The 17,908-nt window shown below is 46.8% G+C and overlaps 1 protein-coding gene across 1 annotated transcript in view; it reads right to left on the bottom strand.

Annotated features, from left to right (window-relative positions):
• The window catches only part of Dmrt1 (doublesex and mab-3 related transcription factor 1), an 86,161-nt gene that overhangs the window by 22,057 nt on the left and 46,196 nt on the right, over window positions 1-17,908 (bottom strand). Inside the window, exon 4 of the mRNA XM_057779876.1 lies at window positions 13,253-13,397. Coding sequence (XP_057635859.1) covers window positions 13,253-13,397 — 145 coding nt within the window. The remainder of the gene's footprint in view (window positions 1-13,252; window positions 13,398-17,908) is intronic.

Raw genomic sequence — 17,908 nt, forward strand, 5'->3', positions numbered from 1 at the left:
CTGGCAAGGGCCTCATGTTATGCCACCCCATGGCAGAGACAGAAGAGTAATTGCACCCGACTGTCCAGAGAATGAGGACAGGTTCCTTCTTTCATCTGAAGCCCACTCCAGAGATAACTAACCTACTCCCACGATGAGAGCCCTAATCCATTCTTGACCGGATTAAGAAGTAGTCTAATCGTGTCTTAATTCTGTTAGAATGGGATGAAATGCCAACCCGAGTTTTCTAGGGGAATTCAAGCCATGGCATGCTCCACACGCTAGCTGTCACGTGTTCTCTCTCCTGCAGCCTGCTCACTCTAAGATAGGGTCACTCTTTGTCACTCTCCCTACCTCTAGTATTACAGGAAGGTCTTAATACCCAGTTTCTGAAAGAGGCCAGCCAAAATCCTTGGAATCTCCTCAGAGAGAACTGTGGCTGGAGTCTTTCATTCTGATGAGGTGATTCTTAGTGGGGGCTCCTACCTTCAGGGTAGTGACCCCCTACCAGAAAGAGTGGCCCCCATAACAAGTTTGGAACTCAGAGGCTTGGAGATGACATTTTGTTCCCATACCCCATCCCACCTCTCAGAACCCTTCGCTGATGCAGCACTCCTGGGAAGAATTATTTCTAGAAAAACAATTAACAGACAGAGCAGCTTATCTGTGAGCTGTCTGGAAAACTGCTGAGCCTAACATGAGGGTGCAGGAACCCCTGGGTGCTTGCCTCATGGCTGGAGTGTGAATGGAGCCTGTGGGGGGACTGAGTCCTTGGACTATGGCGTCTGGGTGACTAGACGGTTAACTTGTGCCTGCAGTAGATTGGGTTGTAGGGCCTCACACTGGTGTCAGAAAAAAAGGAACTATCTCTCACAACTCTGAGACCGTTGTTAGGATTAGACAAAATAAGCTATGTCACGTGCTACAGAGGGGAAGAGATTATCTCCCACGTTTGACTCTGAAACCAACATCAACTAGTTCAGAACGCCAATCATCAAGTTTATTGTGATGCCTGTGTACAGGCTCGTGACTCCTAGAAGCAATTCACCGCTTTGTCATTCACATTCTGGTGTAGAGGGAAAACTGGCGAACACTCGCACCTGTGGCAGTACGCACAGCGAATCCCTTTTCTGAATTCAGATACTTAAAAATAATCCAAATTGTAAAAATGGCAACTCAGGAACGAGGAAACAACCTGGAAATCATAATGTCCCTGGGACTGAAGAGTCACCCTTAAAAGACCCAGGTCCTGAGAAAACTCCCTTGGTCCTGGGGACCTGACCGCAGGCAAGGACCTGACACTGGTCAGTGTGAGGGAGGGCAACACCTACTGAAGGCAGTAGGAGCAGGGCACAGATGGTACCTGTGGATACATTACTCTTAGTGACTACTCCCCAAGCACCTTATCAGAAGGAAGAGACATATGGAGACACAGCCCTGCAACAGTGCTGTCAACTAGTTCCTTTCCTTCTCCAAGCCCCCAACTGAGCAGAGGTGAGAACTTCAGGGACAAAGGCCTTGTTAAATGAAGTCACAGTATGACAGAACTCCAGTCCCTGTCAGAAATCAAATCATACCGCTGTCTGTCTCTCTCTCTGTGCCTCTCTCTCTGTCTGTCTCTCTGTCTGTCTGTCTCTCTCTCTCTCTCTCTCTCACACACACACACACACACACTGACATCCCAAGGTCAGAGACTGTCCCAGAAGCCAACCCTGACATCAAGTTATCTTGAGCTTCTGGCCGACAAAGAGGAAAAAAGTTCTGGGCCAAAAGCCATCCATCTGCGGCATTTAGTTATGGTATCCTGAGCAGAAGACAGAAATGACATAGCCTGGATCACCTACAGCCTATACACACCACCTTCCTGTTTCATGTAGCCGAGCCTGGTCACCGCACACACCCAACTCTGCTATTCGGCAGATGTTGCCACAAATTACTAAAGCTAAAGCACACCTGTGGCCAGAAAAGTTTCTGGTTGAATTGTGTTGCTATGACCTGCAACAGTTTTTAATCTCAGACTTAATCAAACCTCTTCCTAGATTATGATGTTGCCCATAGAAAGGGATGAAGCTTCGATAAATGCTCTATTACAGATGAATTCTAAAAACACGCTAAGCAGTCAAACACACAGGACCAAATATAATTAGGTTCCATACAAATAAAATGTCTGGGTTAGGGATTTAGCTTAGGGAGAGTGCATTTGCTAAACATACCAAAGAGCCTGAATTTCTTCCCCGGCAATTCAGGAAAAACAAAAAAGAAAAAGTCCACATTGGGCAAATGTTCATGGGTAGGGGTGGGATGGAGACAGAAATGGACTGGCTGCTAGTGGCTGTGAGGACTTTCTGGAACGGTGGGAATGCTTTGGAACCAGAGAGTGGCGTTGGCTGCACAACTTGGCCAACATATTAAAAACCACTGAATTGAACAGCTTAAGAGGGGGAACTTTATGGAATGTGAAATATATCTCAGTAAAGCTCTTACAAACAAACTAATAAATCAAGCCCCGGCTCCCTCTCTAGCCACACAAGTAACAGAAACAAAACAAGCTGGGGAAGGCTGCATAGCGGCACACTGTACAGCAGAGCTGGCACCCTGGCTTTTCCAGCTAAAGAAAACCCATCCTGAGGCTCCCGGAGACCACGGCAAAGCCTTGAGTCAGAGCAGGACCACAGGGCACAGACTATACTCAGCCCCACACTCTACAGAGGCAATGGTGTTGGGCACACAGGAAGGGAAGAGGCATGTCCTTAAGACTCTGGTAGCATTCAGAAAACACTGTGGCTGTCTTCTGGGTGTTAGGTATACAGACATGCAGTTAGTGCTCACTTAATTTCTTCTTTGTTTTGTTTTTCGAGACAGGGTTTCTCTGTATAGCCCTGGCTGTCCTGGAACTCACTCTTTAGATCAGGCTGGTCTCAAACAGAGATCTGTCTGCCTCTGCCTCCTGAATGTTGGGATTAAATCCGACCTAAATTGATTTTTCTAATCACAGAGGTAAGGCAGCATTTCTGAGGGTTAGGGAGAGACACTGCAGAACTGGCTCAGCAGGATGACTTCAAGAACCACTGTTATGGCCGCCAAGATGCAAACGCACAGGTTCCCATCCTAATTCCCATTAGAACGGGCAAGGTTTCATTTACTGCTGCACTTTTGTGTCTAACCTATAAAAAATAAGGAAGAAACATGATTCCCTTGGCTCCCCTGTGCCTTTGAATTACCTAAGCAGTAGCAGAAACAATACAATTATATGTTCAAGGATGAACTACCAGCTGGACTCTTAGAAATCCCTGAAATGGCTTCAACCCAATAAGGAAAGTGGCCCAAGCGGCATCAGCGCCACCTCCTGGCCTGTCCTTACAGGGCTCAAACTAATTCTGAAACTCAGAAGTTGTCTTAGTTTGCCTCTCCCAGGGTGGTTCAGACAAGAGTCATCACAGAAGGCACCAGTAGACAGAGGGAGCAAATAAAACCACAAGGCGGCAGGTTATTTAAAACTTACAGATTACAGATCATTTTTAGTCCAATAAAATATTTAGAAAATGATTATAATTTACATTCTTTTATTGTTAAAAATTAAAGCTAACTGGGTGTTCATTTTCCCTCAAAATCCATAGGAAGTGATTCCACCTGTTGGCCCAATCGCCTCAGCAAGAGGCGATGCTGGAGAATTTAAGATCAGGCTCTCCTTGCACTGGAGGCTGAGGGCTTGCTCCTCTAGACCCCCAGAAGCCAGCACCACGCTGCATGCTTTCCTGAGGCCTCTTCCAGGAAGATGGACAGCTAGTCCATCTTGAGCATGAAGACTTTACAAATAGAGGCATCAACCCCAAAAGGCAGTGGGTGAGGCCAGGAGAACTTCACGCAGCCATTCATTTAAAGGAGGTATGGGATAAACCCAGACTCCAGGCAGGCCTACGTGGGTAAAAACCACAAATCGTCCTAACAGCCTCCTGTGCCAAGCAGAGAATTTGAAAATATATGTGTTAAGCAGATGATCAGGGAACTTCAGAGGCAGCTGTTATCTCTGAATATTATTTTTATGGAGTCCATTTTTAATATTGGCGCTTTTAGGGTGAATGTAAATAAACCTGATCATTCGATAAATTCAGTCTGTCTTTTATTTTGCAGATTTAAACTAAAACAACATAAATCTCTTATTTGGAAGCAGCATCTCTCTCAAGATAGCAGAGGCAGCACCAGGATTTTGATACCCACTTAAAAATAATAATAAATAAGGGAATGACTTCAGAGACTTCCCCAGGCACACATAGGATGAGTGCAATTACTCAACCACTGTAGAATCAGCCCATAGGATCTTCTGGCCCTCATACTAAAGGGGACATTACAGCAGACAGTAATAGTCCCAAGAGAAAAAGATCCTTGTTTGTATACAAGAAGATGGTAAACGCAACCATTTTACACGCAGATCAAACTGGCTTCCTCAATGCACTGACCCTAGCTCCCTAGCGAAGTTTCCATCTAAAGCAAGTTCAACAACAACGGTTTGGATGGTACATAAAATCGGGCCACCATTCCTCACACCTGAAACCCATTTGTAAGCTGACCTCAGCACATACTGCATATCCCGTGTATATGTGCAGGATGGGAAGTATATGCTTATATATAAATATAAATACATATAAAGCTAACTTTCAGTGTTCGGAAAACAAAAGCTATCCCCATATAACAGCCAAATTCCAACATAACTCAATTTGGACACCTCATCTGGTGTGCACTGCACTCATTCCCAGTGTAAACCCCACTGCGCCGGGCAATGATATACTGTAATGTCACATCGCAATCTGGATTTACTATAAAGGGCCGCTGACGGGCTTCAGAGCAGTAAACATTGCAGCGAGGTGTATTTCACACTGAGCTGGTTTTTATGAAGAACACTTCACCGCCCAGGCACGGCACCCGGGTGATGAATGGTGAAAGATGCATGACAAGCTTCATCATTGTTTGTAAATCTTAACTGTTCCTGCTCACTAACTCTGCAGGCAATTTTCAAAGACAGCAGCCGACAGAAGGACAGCACAGCTCTCCTGAAGGTTATTCAAGTTGTACTTGGCCTGAGGCCGTGCCTCCAAAGAGCTGGGCAGGGAAAATAAACTCCTAAGTTACTCCTCGCTGTGCCAGACTCAAAGCACTGAGGCCCAGCAGATTCGTCAGACTCAAACAAAGTCTCGGCAGTGATCGGTGGCTGCAGCTCCAAGCAAGGGCCAGGCCAATGCTGGAGCGTCACAGCTTTGAAAACAATTGTCACTGGATGAGCAAGGATACAGGCAGAGTCCGTGTAGGCCGTGCCCTAAATGCAAAGCTTCCAAGAGAAACTTGAAGATATAGAAAGCCATCCTATTCCAGCCACCAAAGGCCACTAAGAGAATTTTTAAAAAACGGTATCTTTCTAAAAAATGATCTGGGAGGGCCAGTGAGACGGCTCAGTGGGTGAAGGCACTTGCTGAGTTCTGTTTTGGGGTCCCTCATGACGAAGGCACTTGCTGAGTTCTGTTTTGGGGTCCCTCATGATGAAAGTTCCGTAAGCTATCCTCCAACCCCTCCCCACACACAGTGAACGCACACGCACACAACACAAAACACACGTGCAAAATAAATAGATATGCTAAAAATGTCTAACTATCTGGGGAAACTGGATTACTCTTGTTCATGTTACCTACAAATCAAAACCAAGCAGTCTATCATAGAGAATAATAAACTGATTTAGTTTAGGATCAAAGGGAAAAGTGACTAAGTAGCTGGTAGTGTTCCTATTTCTAATTACTTAAAATTTCGAGGTACCTAACCTTCCAATACCTGCCCTCATTAAATATGAACTGCTTTCTACTCTCTCCTGCTAAGGAAGAAGGAAATTCAAATACAACCGTAAAACTACGTGGCTTTCCTGTGTTTGTCACAAGCACCGTCTCAGCTGACCTGCTGGCGGATTTCAGCCTTTCCCAAGATCTGTGCTGTGAGATGACAGAAAGGCAGCTCTGAGTGGGGTATTTCTGGATGAGGCCTGTGCTACGGGACCGTGCTTTTGACATTTCAGAAGAGCAACAGAAAGATTGCTGTAGCCACGTCTAAGTAACCCCCATCACAGCCATCATCTCTTCGAACAATACTTCAAACACAGACATGTCAGACCATTTGGCCAGGGAGACTATGCCCTCCCTGTGCCTCAGCGCCCACGCCTGGCATGTAGACACCAGAGCCCCTCTTCTTCCTGGCCTCACAGCCACTGTCTCCATGCCTCCATGTCCTCATCTGTCACACAGCAGTAATAATACTGAGTCTGAAATCCAGTCAGTACGCCAGTACGCTGCACCGGGCACCGTCTTAAAGACACTGCAGAAGGGACACACGTTTGTAAGAGAAACACAAGGACAGGAAGTGGAGGAAAGGGAGGACAAAGGGGAGAGAGCAGCCAGGGAAAGTGGTTCCAAGGTGGGAGCGAACCCTAGCCCTTACTGTTGACCACTATGGACAAGGCTTGGAGGATGCACCCTGTCAGCACTGCTCTGTCAGTGGGAACACTGGTACAGCCTCATCTGGGACTCTTGCAGGGCTACATTCTTCATCAGAAGCCAGACTCATGTAAAGAATTAATTCTGTAAAATGGAGAGTTTCCCAAAGGCAAGATTCTGTGTAATACAGTCCAGGACATCTGCAGGCTAACGGTTGCAGAAACCTAACACCTCACCAAGCACTGGTGAGACGAGAATAAAAATAATTCTGGAGAGGTCTTCTTATTCACAAGAACATGAAGCATCCTGGGAGAGCCCCCACCTCCCACTCCCCCTCCACCCCACGAGAACACACCCTGGACATTCCTCTTTAGGTGGAGATGACTGATCCCATGCCTTACAAGGAGAGTCTGACCTCCCCAAGGCAGCTCCCTGGGAAGCACCCGCCATTATTAGATGATAGCCGAGTGGCCGGCTTTGTTAAACACTGACATTTACACATAAGATATGCTGGGGGGCACCAGCGCTCAGTCTTGTCCAGATTGCCTTTACAGGGTCTCTGTATTTGATGGAGAAAGGAAAGGGACCTGAATAAAAACAGCTCTGCTTGTCACCCGGAGCCCATAAACTAGGCTCTACGGTTCTTTACGGTTCTTTAGGAGTTGCTGGTCCTCCAGTTTCATCCTCTCTGCTTGGTTTCCGTTCATTGAAAAGCACCCGCATCATTTATTCCCAAATCAAAAATGACGACTATTTTTAAATGCTTAAAATGTGGAGGGTTTATGGGCAGTGGTGGCACACGCCTTTAATTCCAGCACTCGGGAGGCAGAGAGGGGCGGGTGTCTGTGAGTTCAAGGCCAGCCCAGTTACAAGAGATAGTTCCAAGACAGCCAGGGCTGTTACACAGAGAAACCCTGTCTCAAAAAACAAACAAACAAAAATGTGGATAGTCTATCTTCCCCATTCAGCAGACCATGATGGCTAACTAATTTTGAAACTCCCAATGAACAATACACATACACTCATTATCAATCAGGACGCCTGTTGGGCTAAATCTACGCTTTTCTTTAGGAAAGCAGGACTTCTATTTACACAACCCACTGCTCAACACTTGCCTATACAGGAAGGTGTAAAGGCAGGGTGATGGCCTTTGAGTCGACAGGAATGTAACACAGGGAAGTCAGCATGGACAGGAGTATCCATGTAGGAAACCAGGTAAGCTGTTGTTACTACACTCAGCTTCCCAGCTGAGGAAACCGGAGCTCTAAGATACCATAATCTGAGCCCTGCACTATTGGACCAGAGCTGAGGACCCAGACTAACCCTCCCCACTGAAGGGCTCTAGTCTCTTCCAGGCACCAGCTTCTGTGGCATCTGCCACTGAATGCTCTACGCTCTTCAAAGCCAGAGCCAACAACAGAAGGAGAATAAGGTCATCAGCCCAGCACTCTTTTCTGTCTTCTAAACACTGCGTGAGACACAATTGCCTTTTCTTAAGGAAGGGGGACAAGAGCCAGTGTTCTCTCCTGCAGACTGGGTCACGTGGCTTGGGACAGAATACAAAGAACAAGAGCCGCCCTTGGAGTCTTGAGCCCACTTTCCACAGGACCAAGCCAGACTGATGCATTTCTAGAACATTTTTCTCCACAAGGACTGCCAGCAACACCAGCACTATCCTTGAAGGCAGGAACTGGGTGTGATGACACCTGACGCCTTTCACGGTGTTTGCCCTTCTTGACACTGGACCCCATCAGAACCTTATGACTTCCCAGGAAGAGCATGCACCCTCACTGTCTAGAGCAGAACCGAGCTTCTGGACACCGTCAAAACCTCATAACAGTCACGTGACCTCACAGTGCCCACATGACGATGGCAACTCTTATAAAGGAAAACAATTACTGGGGTGGCTTACATCTTCAGAGGTTTAGTCCATGATCATCATGGTGGGATACAATGGCATGCAGGCAGACATGGTGTCAGAGAAGGAGTTGAGAGTCCAGCATCTTGCACGCAACAGGAAGTGGTCTCAGACACTAGGCAGTATAAGACCTCAAAGCCTGCCTCCATGGTGACACACTTCCTCCAACAAGACCACACCCACTCCAACACGGCCACACCTCCTAACAGTACCACTCTCTTTGGGGGTCATTTTCTTTTCAAACCATCACACCTTCTATAGCAGAACTGAGCTTCTTCACACTAGACCCGTCAAAATTTCACAAAAGTCATGTGACCTCACAGTGCCCACCCTCACCCTCGAAATAAGCCCTTGAGAAAGGACTGCTGTTGCTAAGGCTACACGGCTTCTGATGCACAGGCCCATTTTAACTAACCAGACGATTCTAGGCCCCCACATAGTGACTTTCAGCAGAAGGCCACTTGCCTCACAATGACGGTACCCAGGACAGAAAGACCCGAGGGTGCTTCCAAAGGGCAGCATAGCCTCTGCGCTCCCACCTGCGGAGTCAGGAGGCGCCTCCAGGAGACCTTTCCCACAAAGCACAACTCCACCACACAACACTGAGCACATCACAGGTGACTGTACAACCATTCTGCTTACAGTCTGCAGCGTGGAGTAGAGACATCCACTGTCAGTGAACGTTCAGGAGTCCGAGGCACCATTTCTCCTGTCTGCGCTGAGAGCATCCCAGAAGCTGATCCAAATCTTTAAAGTGTGTTTGTCTTTCCCAGTTGATACAAACCTCACTGCAGGTGTTAATCTGCCTGCTAAGACCTTACAATAAAGAGAGCAACATGTAGGAAAAGTGCCTCTCTACGGATGCTACCTGTGTGTGATGGGGCACAAAGTAAGTATCAACATGAACACCCCAATGATGTGGTTAAGATTTTATTTTAGATATGAGAGCAGAGAGACAAAGAAGCAGGGTTAGGGAAATAGGAAAGAATAGTGGAGATAATGAGATAGCAAGAAACAGAACAGAGAACAGTAAGAGAGTGAGTGGGAGTGAGGAGAGAGAGAGAGAGAGAGAGAGAGAGAGAGAGAGAGGGAGGGAGGGAGAGAGGGAGGGAGAAAGAGAGATAGAGAGAAAGAGAAAGAGAGATAGAGGGAGGTAAGGGGGAGGGAGGGAGGGAAGGAGGGAGGGAGGGAGGGAGGGAGGGAGGGAGGGAGGGAGGGAGGGGGAGAAGAGAGAGAAAGGGAGGGGGAGGGAGAGAGAGAATGTGAGAATAGCAAGAATAGCTGGGTTATAAGAGGAATGAATTCCGGAGGACGGAAGTCCCTGAGTTGGAGATAGCTTAGGGTAGGTGAGGTAGTAAGAAGGGTTTATGACTTACGCCTTCAAGCTCGGATTCTGAAAAGTCTTAACGTGTACTTGTGAAACTAAGGGAGCCTGGAGGCCAGCACGAGCTCTGGTATGCTGACAGAAATCACAGGTAGCCATATGTTCCTTCTGCCAGGTGAGGGAAATGGCTCCTTTTGATAGACAGGAACCTGTTTCACAAGTTCCTGAGGAATGCTGACATTTACCTACCTGACAGAAATTCTCCTATGGTCTGAATGGAGTTCATTTCTGGATATGCATACAGACTGCTTTTAACCTGGCACTACTCACCTACAGCCACACGTACACCTAGTGAGACAGAGGCATAGCTGTGGCATCCCATGTCATCCTTTCTGGAGTGGCATCATTTCCCGGATGCTCCCGGTCACTTCCCACACACCCTCCATGTGTTGTATGAACTGGGCACACTTTCTCCCACACCCATCTTCTACTTGGGCAAATCACTGATTTCCACACTATATGGAGGGAAGGACCTACGCTTTACTTACTTTTGAGTTTCTAATCTACTTTGATTAGATACTTTTATAGTATAATAAAGATGAATTATGAGAGCCATAATTGAGAAAATTGGAAAACAAGTTAGTGTTGGTTAGGATATGGGGAAGTGGGAGCCTTCATACTCTGATGGGACTATAAGATAGGGTAGCTGCCAGAAGAACAGGTTAATGTACCTCAAAATAAATAAATATAAAACTCCCACAAGACCTAGCAATTCCACTCTGGATGGTTTAGATAGACCTAAAAGGCCTTGTCTCAATGGTGGCACTATTGGGAGGTGGCAGAACTTGGAGAAGGCCGCAGGGTCTCGTGGCACAGGTCTGTCATTCTAAGGAGATAAGATGGCATGTTCAAAACTTGGCTGGACTACTAAGTGAGCTCAAGGCCAGCCTGGGTTAGCCTGTCAAAACCCTGTAGCTAAAGAGGGATAGGGGTACCTCTAAGTGGTACAGTGCTTGCCTGGCGCATGCCTGACCGAAATTAAAGCCCAGTGGGTGGGTCTTGCTTCACTGTAACAGACCCTTGAACAAGGTGCAGAACCCTAGCCTCTTCCTGTTCCATTCTGTCACCTGGCTGACAAGTTGTGTACTTTTGCCATGTGGCTTCCCCGTCAGAAACCCAAAGCAATGGACCACTCAATGACAGATGGGGACCTCCAACACTGTGAGTCAAATCTAACCTTTACTCTTTGAAAGCTAGTAAATTCAGTCCTTTTTTGCTACAGTGACAAAAGCTGACGAATACGTATTTCTAGGTGTAAGTTCAGAAGAACTAAGAACAGGAAATCAAATGGGCAGGTAAGAGAGTCATGCCAGCACTATCAATCCACAGCAGTCAAAGAATGACAATAATCCAAATGTCTATCAAAGAATGGAAGAACAAGATAGGATACATCCAAATCACAGGATACAATTCAGTCATAAAAACATGGAAAAAGCCGGGTGGTGGTGGCACACGCCTTTAATCCCAGCACTTGGGAGGCAGAGGCAGGCGGATCTCTGTGAGTTCGAGACCAGCCTGGTCTACAAGAGCTAGTTCCAGGACAGGCTCCAAAAAAAAAAAAAAAAAAAAAAACCACAGAGAAACCCTGTCTTGAAAAACCAAAAACAAAAAAAACAAAAAACATGGAAAGTACTAATTCATCCTAAAGTGTGGACGAACCATGAAAACCTGAGGTGAAGAGAAAGTAATCTGACACCAAGAGCCATGTGTCACCTACTCCATTTGCAGGAAACATCAGGAGTAGGGAGTCTGGAAGCAGACAGCAGGTTAGCGCTTACCAGGGCTTAGGAAAGGAAGACTTGGTATAACTGCTTCACGGATGAGCTTCCCCTTCAGTGGGTAAGAATGACGTAGAACCAGACAGAAGTGACAGTTGCTCTGACTCTACATAGCACTCTGACATTCACAATGCCCCAAAGGTACAGTTTCAGATGCCTCATAATTCTCTTATGTGAGGTGCAAGTGAATTTCTACAGCCATGAAAGATAAAAACTACAAGCTCACTAGACATCTAGTGGCTCCGTCAAGGAGCGACAGTCTCTCCTTAGTCTCGATTCCCAGTAGGGAAAGGATCTTCTGACCCGCCTGAGCTGCCCCTCTGGAGGCCACTGGCCCTACTCCCTGGGTCCTTCTGTGCTGAGTAATCTTAACTAGATCTGGAACCAACTAACAGACACACATCTAGAGGGGTCTGTAAGAGTATTTCCCAGAAAGACTGACTTGTGGCGGGGAGATCCTCCTTTTGCCTGACTGCCTTCACCTCTTGCTAGTGAGTGCATCCATCCAACAGCTGTCACTGCTACTGCTGCCCCTGCCCTTTGCTAACATGGAAACACATTTCCTCAGACTTTCAGCATGAACTAAACACCAGTGGCTGGCTGACTCTCCAGGAATCCTCCAGTGTGTAGCACCAGATGGGCAACCCCAGCTTTCCTGTTCTATTTCTGTCATCGGCACTGCTTGGCTTGGTTCACTGAAGTCTGTCTATACTCAACTTCTGAAACACCAACCACCTGCAGTCTCATTCACCTCACCAGCTTCCTGTCTCCTTTACTGGTCACCCCATCTACCAATGCTCAAAACGCCACGGTCCCCAGGCTCGGACCTCAGTCCTTTATGCCCCCTCTGCATTCCTGTACATTCACTTCTCCAGGAGACCTCTGACTAATACTGTGTCCTTGTACTGAACTCTCAACTTTTCACTCCTAGTAGGGGTGCTACCCCTCAACTCAGACTTCACACATCCAACGTCTACTTAGAACCCATATGCACGTGTCATAGACTTCTCAAATGTGGTGTAAAATTAATCTTACAGAGGCTGAGAATCCACCACAGTGGTCCAGCACCTGCCTCACAAGTGGGATCCTGGGTTTAATGCCCAGCATCTCACACACAAAAATAATCAAGTGTGGCTGGTACACATGTACAACCTCAGCCCCAACCTATGCACACATCCCAACCATCACTTCAGGATGGGAAAGGGGTCTTCTCAGATCTTTTCCACAAAAAACAATAGAAACAAGGTGGCAGGGAGAAACTTCTGACACTTTTTTCACAACATTGATTCTCATGTTGCCATTCACAGCAAATCCAAGGAACATTAAGCTCACACCCATTTCTTTAGATACTAAGATTAGCTGGGGTGGGGAGAGGTGGGTAAAAAGCCCCTCCCTAGCTAAAAAGCTATTGGTATCTGATTGCTGCTTGAAGAAGGAAAATCAGATGTCTTTACAGATGTGATGCCTGGTTTATCAACCACACTCCAGGGCAGGTCCTAACACAAACTAGACTCCATGAGGGAGAGTTGGAGGGTGGGAGAGAGAGAAGGAGAGGGAGGAAGAAGTTGGATGGATAAGAAGGTGGAGATCTGGGAAGAGCTGTGTGAGATTCTTATAGAATAATAATTTAAAAATCCCCAAAGCTCCTATGAAACAGGCCCACAGAGAACAACGACTCCCCTGCTGGGTCGACTCAGCTCCAGATACCCACCACAGAACCTACCACTTGCTTTGGCTTCTGAGTAGGAGGGGCCGTCCTCAAAGGCGAAGATCTGGGACACGCTCTGGCCCAGGTAGGAGGGAGGCCCATAGTATGAGTGCATCCTGTACTGGGAGCTCACTGGGTGGCGGCTCTCCGCGCTCTTCATCTGCGGAAGAAAAATTAAAGGACACCTTTGTTATGGTTTGAATATGTAATGTTCCCCACAGGATCACATGCCCAAGGCCTGATCCCCAAGGCATGGGACCAGCTTGAGAAATTCTGGGACCATGAGGAAATGGGAGGCAGTAGGCCTCCAGTGGTGGGGACGGGCAGACTCTAGAGGACAGCTTACATCTGTCCCCTCTAGTGTCTGTTTTTTCTTCCTGTGCCCCACAAGTGAAGCTGCTCTGCTCTGACACACACTCCATACCGCAGTCAGCACAGGACAGAAACTCTGCACCTTATATGGAGGTAGGGTCTTTCACTTAAACCCAGAGTTCACCATTTCAGCTACTCAAACTGGCCAGCTGCTCCAGGGATCTCATCTCCATCTCTTGATGACCGCAAGTGGGTGCCCAGGCCTGCCCCGTATTTGTGTAGATGTGGGCATCTGAGCTCTGAACCTCACACTTTCATGGCAAGCATTTTACCCACCGAGCGGTATCTTCAGCCCGTCTAAGATCGGGAGTGGGTTATGGATTATTATTATTATTATTATTATTATTATTATTATTATTAATGTGGATTCTGTAAGTGCTTCGGTAGAACTCCAGCACGACTGCTCTAGGCTTCCCAGGAGCCAGTTACACAGTCGGAAAAATCCAGCCCTGGCCTAACAGTCAGGGGCCAACTTTAAGCGCAGACGTCCATGGACTCTGGGTGCTGAGTCAGACACATCTCCCTTGGGTCTGACGATATCTAAAAGTCAGTTCTCCAATGAAAATGGTTTTCAATATCTCCTTTACACAAAGCGATAGGACTTGAGACACCAAGCTTTACAAAATGCCGCATTCTTCCTCAGCTGTGGAAGCACACACAAACCCTGAAATAGTTAATATTCACCATGACTTCAGAGCAACACTGCACAAGTATTTTACTATAAATGACCGAAGAGCAGCTAATTGAGGGTTTGCCAAGGCTTCTTTTGGCAACAGCAAATGAATGGGGATGACTGTGTCCCAATAAAACTTATTTATAAATATGTGGACAAGTTCTCAGTCTTGTCTCTCACTGAAAAAAAAGAAGGACCTGATGCCTTGGTTCCACCCCTTGAAAATCTAATTCAACTGGTCTGGGATGTGGCTTGGACCCAGGGTCTTTCCAAAGCTCTTTAGGTAATTCTAACATGTCAACCAAGACTCTAAAAATTACCAATATGTATCCATACACCAGAGAAGAACAAGATCCCATGTATTAAAAAAAAAAAGTTAAAAAGTCAAGTCTGATAAGCAGATTGGCCAACAGCTGTCATCCCAGCGTGCACCTTTCAAACAGCTCATAGGAAAGTAAGTACCGCTTCAAAACATACATATGTTTATTGTCCCCCACTTAATTCTTTATCTTTTCAGAAAGCATCAGAAACTGTGAACTTGAAATTGAGCTGTTTGTATTCAATTACTCAGATTTCCCAATGTCTCCGTGAGATCACAACAGAAGACTTCCAGCAAAATAAGAAGGGGGAAAAACACAAAAGGTCGAACTCCATTTGAGGTTATTAAAATGTGAGTTTACCAAGGTCATCGATCACTTCAGCTACATCCAACTCAGAAAGATGTGTCAGGGCTGAAAAGGTGGCTCAGCCATCAGAGAGAGGCTAAACTCAGAAGGAAAACTTAAGGCCACAATAACCATCTCCTCGCAAACCTGCACAGGAGGAAAGATTTGAGTCTCTAAGAACACAGAGCCCTCTTAAACACAAAGTTACAACTGAGGTGATGTTCACCCCAGAAGGTCTGGGAGTAACTCTGGGTAACTTTCCTGCTCCCTTCTAACTTTAGAAAGACAAGACAGACTAATGATAGACAGACAACACAACCCTGCTACTCTGGCTTAGGCAGATGGATGGATAATGAAGCCTCTGAAATCTATTTGCTCTTAAACCAGTAGTTTTCATTTGGGGACAACCCTGTCCCTATAGGAAGATTTGATATCTGGAGACATGCTCAGTTGTCATACCTGGAAGCAAAGACAACTGCCTCAGGCATCTAGAGATTAAGGCCAGTGACACTGCTGTCCTCCCACAGGGCCCAAGGCAGTCCCCCTGACAATCAAGCATCCACCCCAACACCACAACAGTGCCAAGGTTGGGGAACCTGTTTCAAACTAATCTAATATCCTGAGGGCCCTTCCCTCCCCTCTGGGTGAAAGACAACCACAGCAGCAAACGGAGGAACTGTTCAGTTATGAACACGGGCAATATTAGTTATACACACACACACACACACGAGTTATAAAATGCTAACTTGTTTCCTTGAGATTTTATTTTTGTTCCTTTATATTAAACAAATAAACCAAGCAAAACCTAAAAAAAAAATCCAAGATTCCAGTGAATTATGTCTGCTATTATTATTAGCGTGTGGTGGCCGGCAAGCCAGAGACATGTTTTATAATCTTATTATGCACCCCAGTCTCTGAACCGGAGTGTGACCCGCACACAGGAGCTGAGCAGGCAGCAAAGGCATGCGCTGTTAGCATTAACTCCAGAAGAAACCTTGAAGCTTGGGGTTTTGTTTTACTGAACTGTTGAGAAAATGCATGGCAATAAATCTGAACCACGGGCCACCTTTCCTGTACCCAAACCATCCTGTCTCTGGTAACAGTGATATCCCAGGACAGCTCAAGAGTGTCTGACCGCATCATTTCCTCTTGAAAAATTCCTGAATCCTCTCTGTCAACTGACTGTCTAGCAGGGCTTCAGACAGAAGTGTTCAACGTTATGGGAAGCTGAACTCTCTTTCCAGGTGAAGGGCTCAAAAGGCGTGTTCTGGCTGTTAGTAAGCTAGCTCACAAGTAAGCCGGAGGTTAAAGAGAGTGTTCCCAGAGTCCTCCTGCAGGGATTACCAGACCCTGACACTCACTTGGATTAGCATCTTTCAAGCCCCCAAAGCCCTGTCTGTGGTGAACCTTTAGTTTTCTGATCAGAAACAGTCTTCACAGGCTGGAACCTCAGGTTTCCAGGGCACACAGAGTAAAGGCGGGAAAGTAACACTTGTCGTCCTTAAAACAGTTTCTTTGGCTTGCAATGCTTATTCCCAGGTTCGCTTAGCCGTCCACTTGAGCCAGGGCAGACCTCACCTGTGCAGAATGCTTCATCAGAGAGCCCCGTTGGTCCACTGGTACATACACCTGCTCATCTTCCACACCACACGCTGCCCTCAGCAAAGACACTTTTAATGTATAGGCTAAGTGCCTGCCATTATGCACACAGCTCAGAGATATCAGAACAACAAGGGATCAAATGCCAAGTCCTGGGACACTGGCACATTCCCCTTGGCTGTGACCCAAGGCTCCCTACTGCCTATCCCCACCTACTCCTCAGATCCTCACTATGTTCTCAACACCTTCTCTTATGTTGTCACATAGTGAATGACCCAGAAGAGAAAAGGAGAGGGAGGGAGGGAGGGGTAGAGAGAGGGGAGGGCCTGGGAGGGGAGAAAGTACAAGAGAAAAAGAGGGAGGAGGAGAGGGGAAGAGAGGAGAAGGAGGGAGGGGGAGAGAAAAGCAGAGGGCAGAGGAGGGGAGGGAGGAGAGGGGAGGGGAGGGGAGGGGAAGGGAGGAGAGGAGAGGAGAGGAGAGGAGAGGAGAGGAGAGGAGAGGAGAGGAGAGGAGAGGAGAGGAGAGGAGAGGAGAGGAGAGGCCTTTAGCAGGACATAGGTGCCTGTGAGAGAGTCCAAGGATTCTTCAGAATATTATGGGAAGGGTGTCCACCATGAAGACTGCCCTCAAGACACTGAAGAATGCAAAAGATGTTTGTCTTTGTCCAAACATGGAAAAGATGTTCTTCCCCTCCTGAGAGCAGAAATCAGGTGGAGGGGTAGAGGAAAGCAAATAATTTAAGGACCAATACGTCTAAGACATCTTAGACTATAAAGCCCAAGCTTACAGCAACAGAAAGAAGCATGCAAAAACAAGAAAACTCCTGTATATGGGGCTTTTCCAGGAGAGATGAAGAAAGGAGTTTATCTCCGTAAATTCAAGAAATGCCACAGGACGCACCATGGCAAAGTGAGCAAGTTCTGTGGAAACAACCAAAGCTAACCGTGTCAACATTCGATAAGCGTTCCCCCAGGACTCTAAATCCTGGAGCACCCGAACAGTGGCTCCTAAGTGCTAACAGCTGGAAGGGATACCCCATGGGTTTTCAGGATCGTATCTGGGCTTGTAAGTGACATCACCATAAAAGCAAGTAATTTGTGGGTATTGCTAACTTAAAGACCCAAATGCATGCTTCTGTGTTTTCACTATCTTCATTGGTGGCACTGACTTTTCTTAGACTGTGTTTTCCAAAATACAAAACTGCCACTCATCTGGCCCTGAAATAATCCAGTCACCATCCACACACAACTTGGAGGGCTCAAACAGGAGAATCACTTAAGCCCAGAAGTTCAAGATCAGCAAGACCAGAGGGAAAAAAAGAATGGCAAATTCGTGTGTGGACAGTAGGTAGAATCGCTAACT

The sequence above is a fragment of the Chionomys nivalis genome, chromosome 8 (genome assembly GCF_950005125.1).
Source record: "Chionomys nivalis chromosome 8, mChiNiv1.1, whole genome shotgun sequence".
Lineage (NCBI taxonomy): Eukaryota > Metazoa > Chordata > Mammalia > Rodentia > Cricetidae > Chionomys > Chionomys nivalis.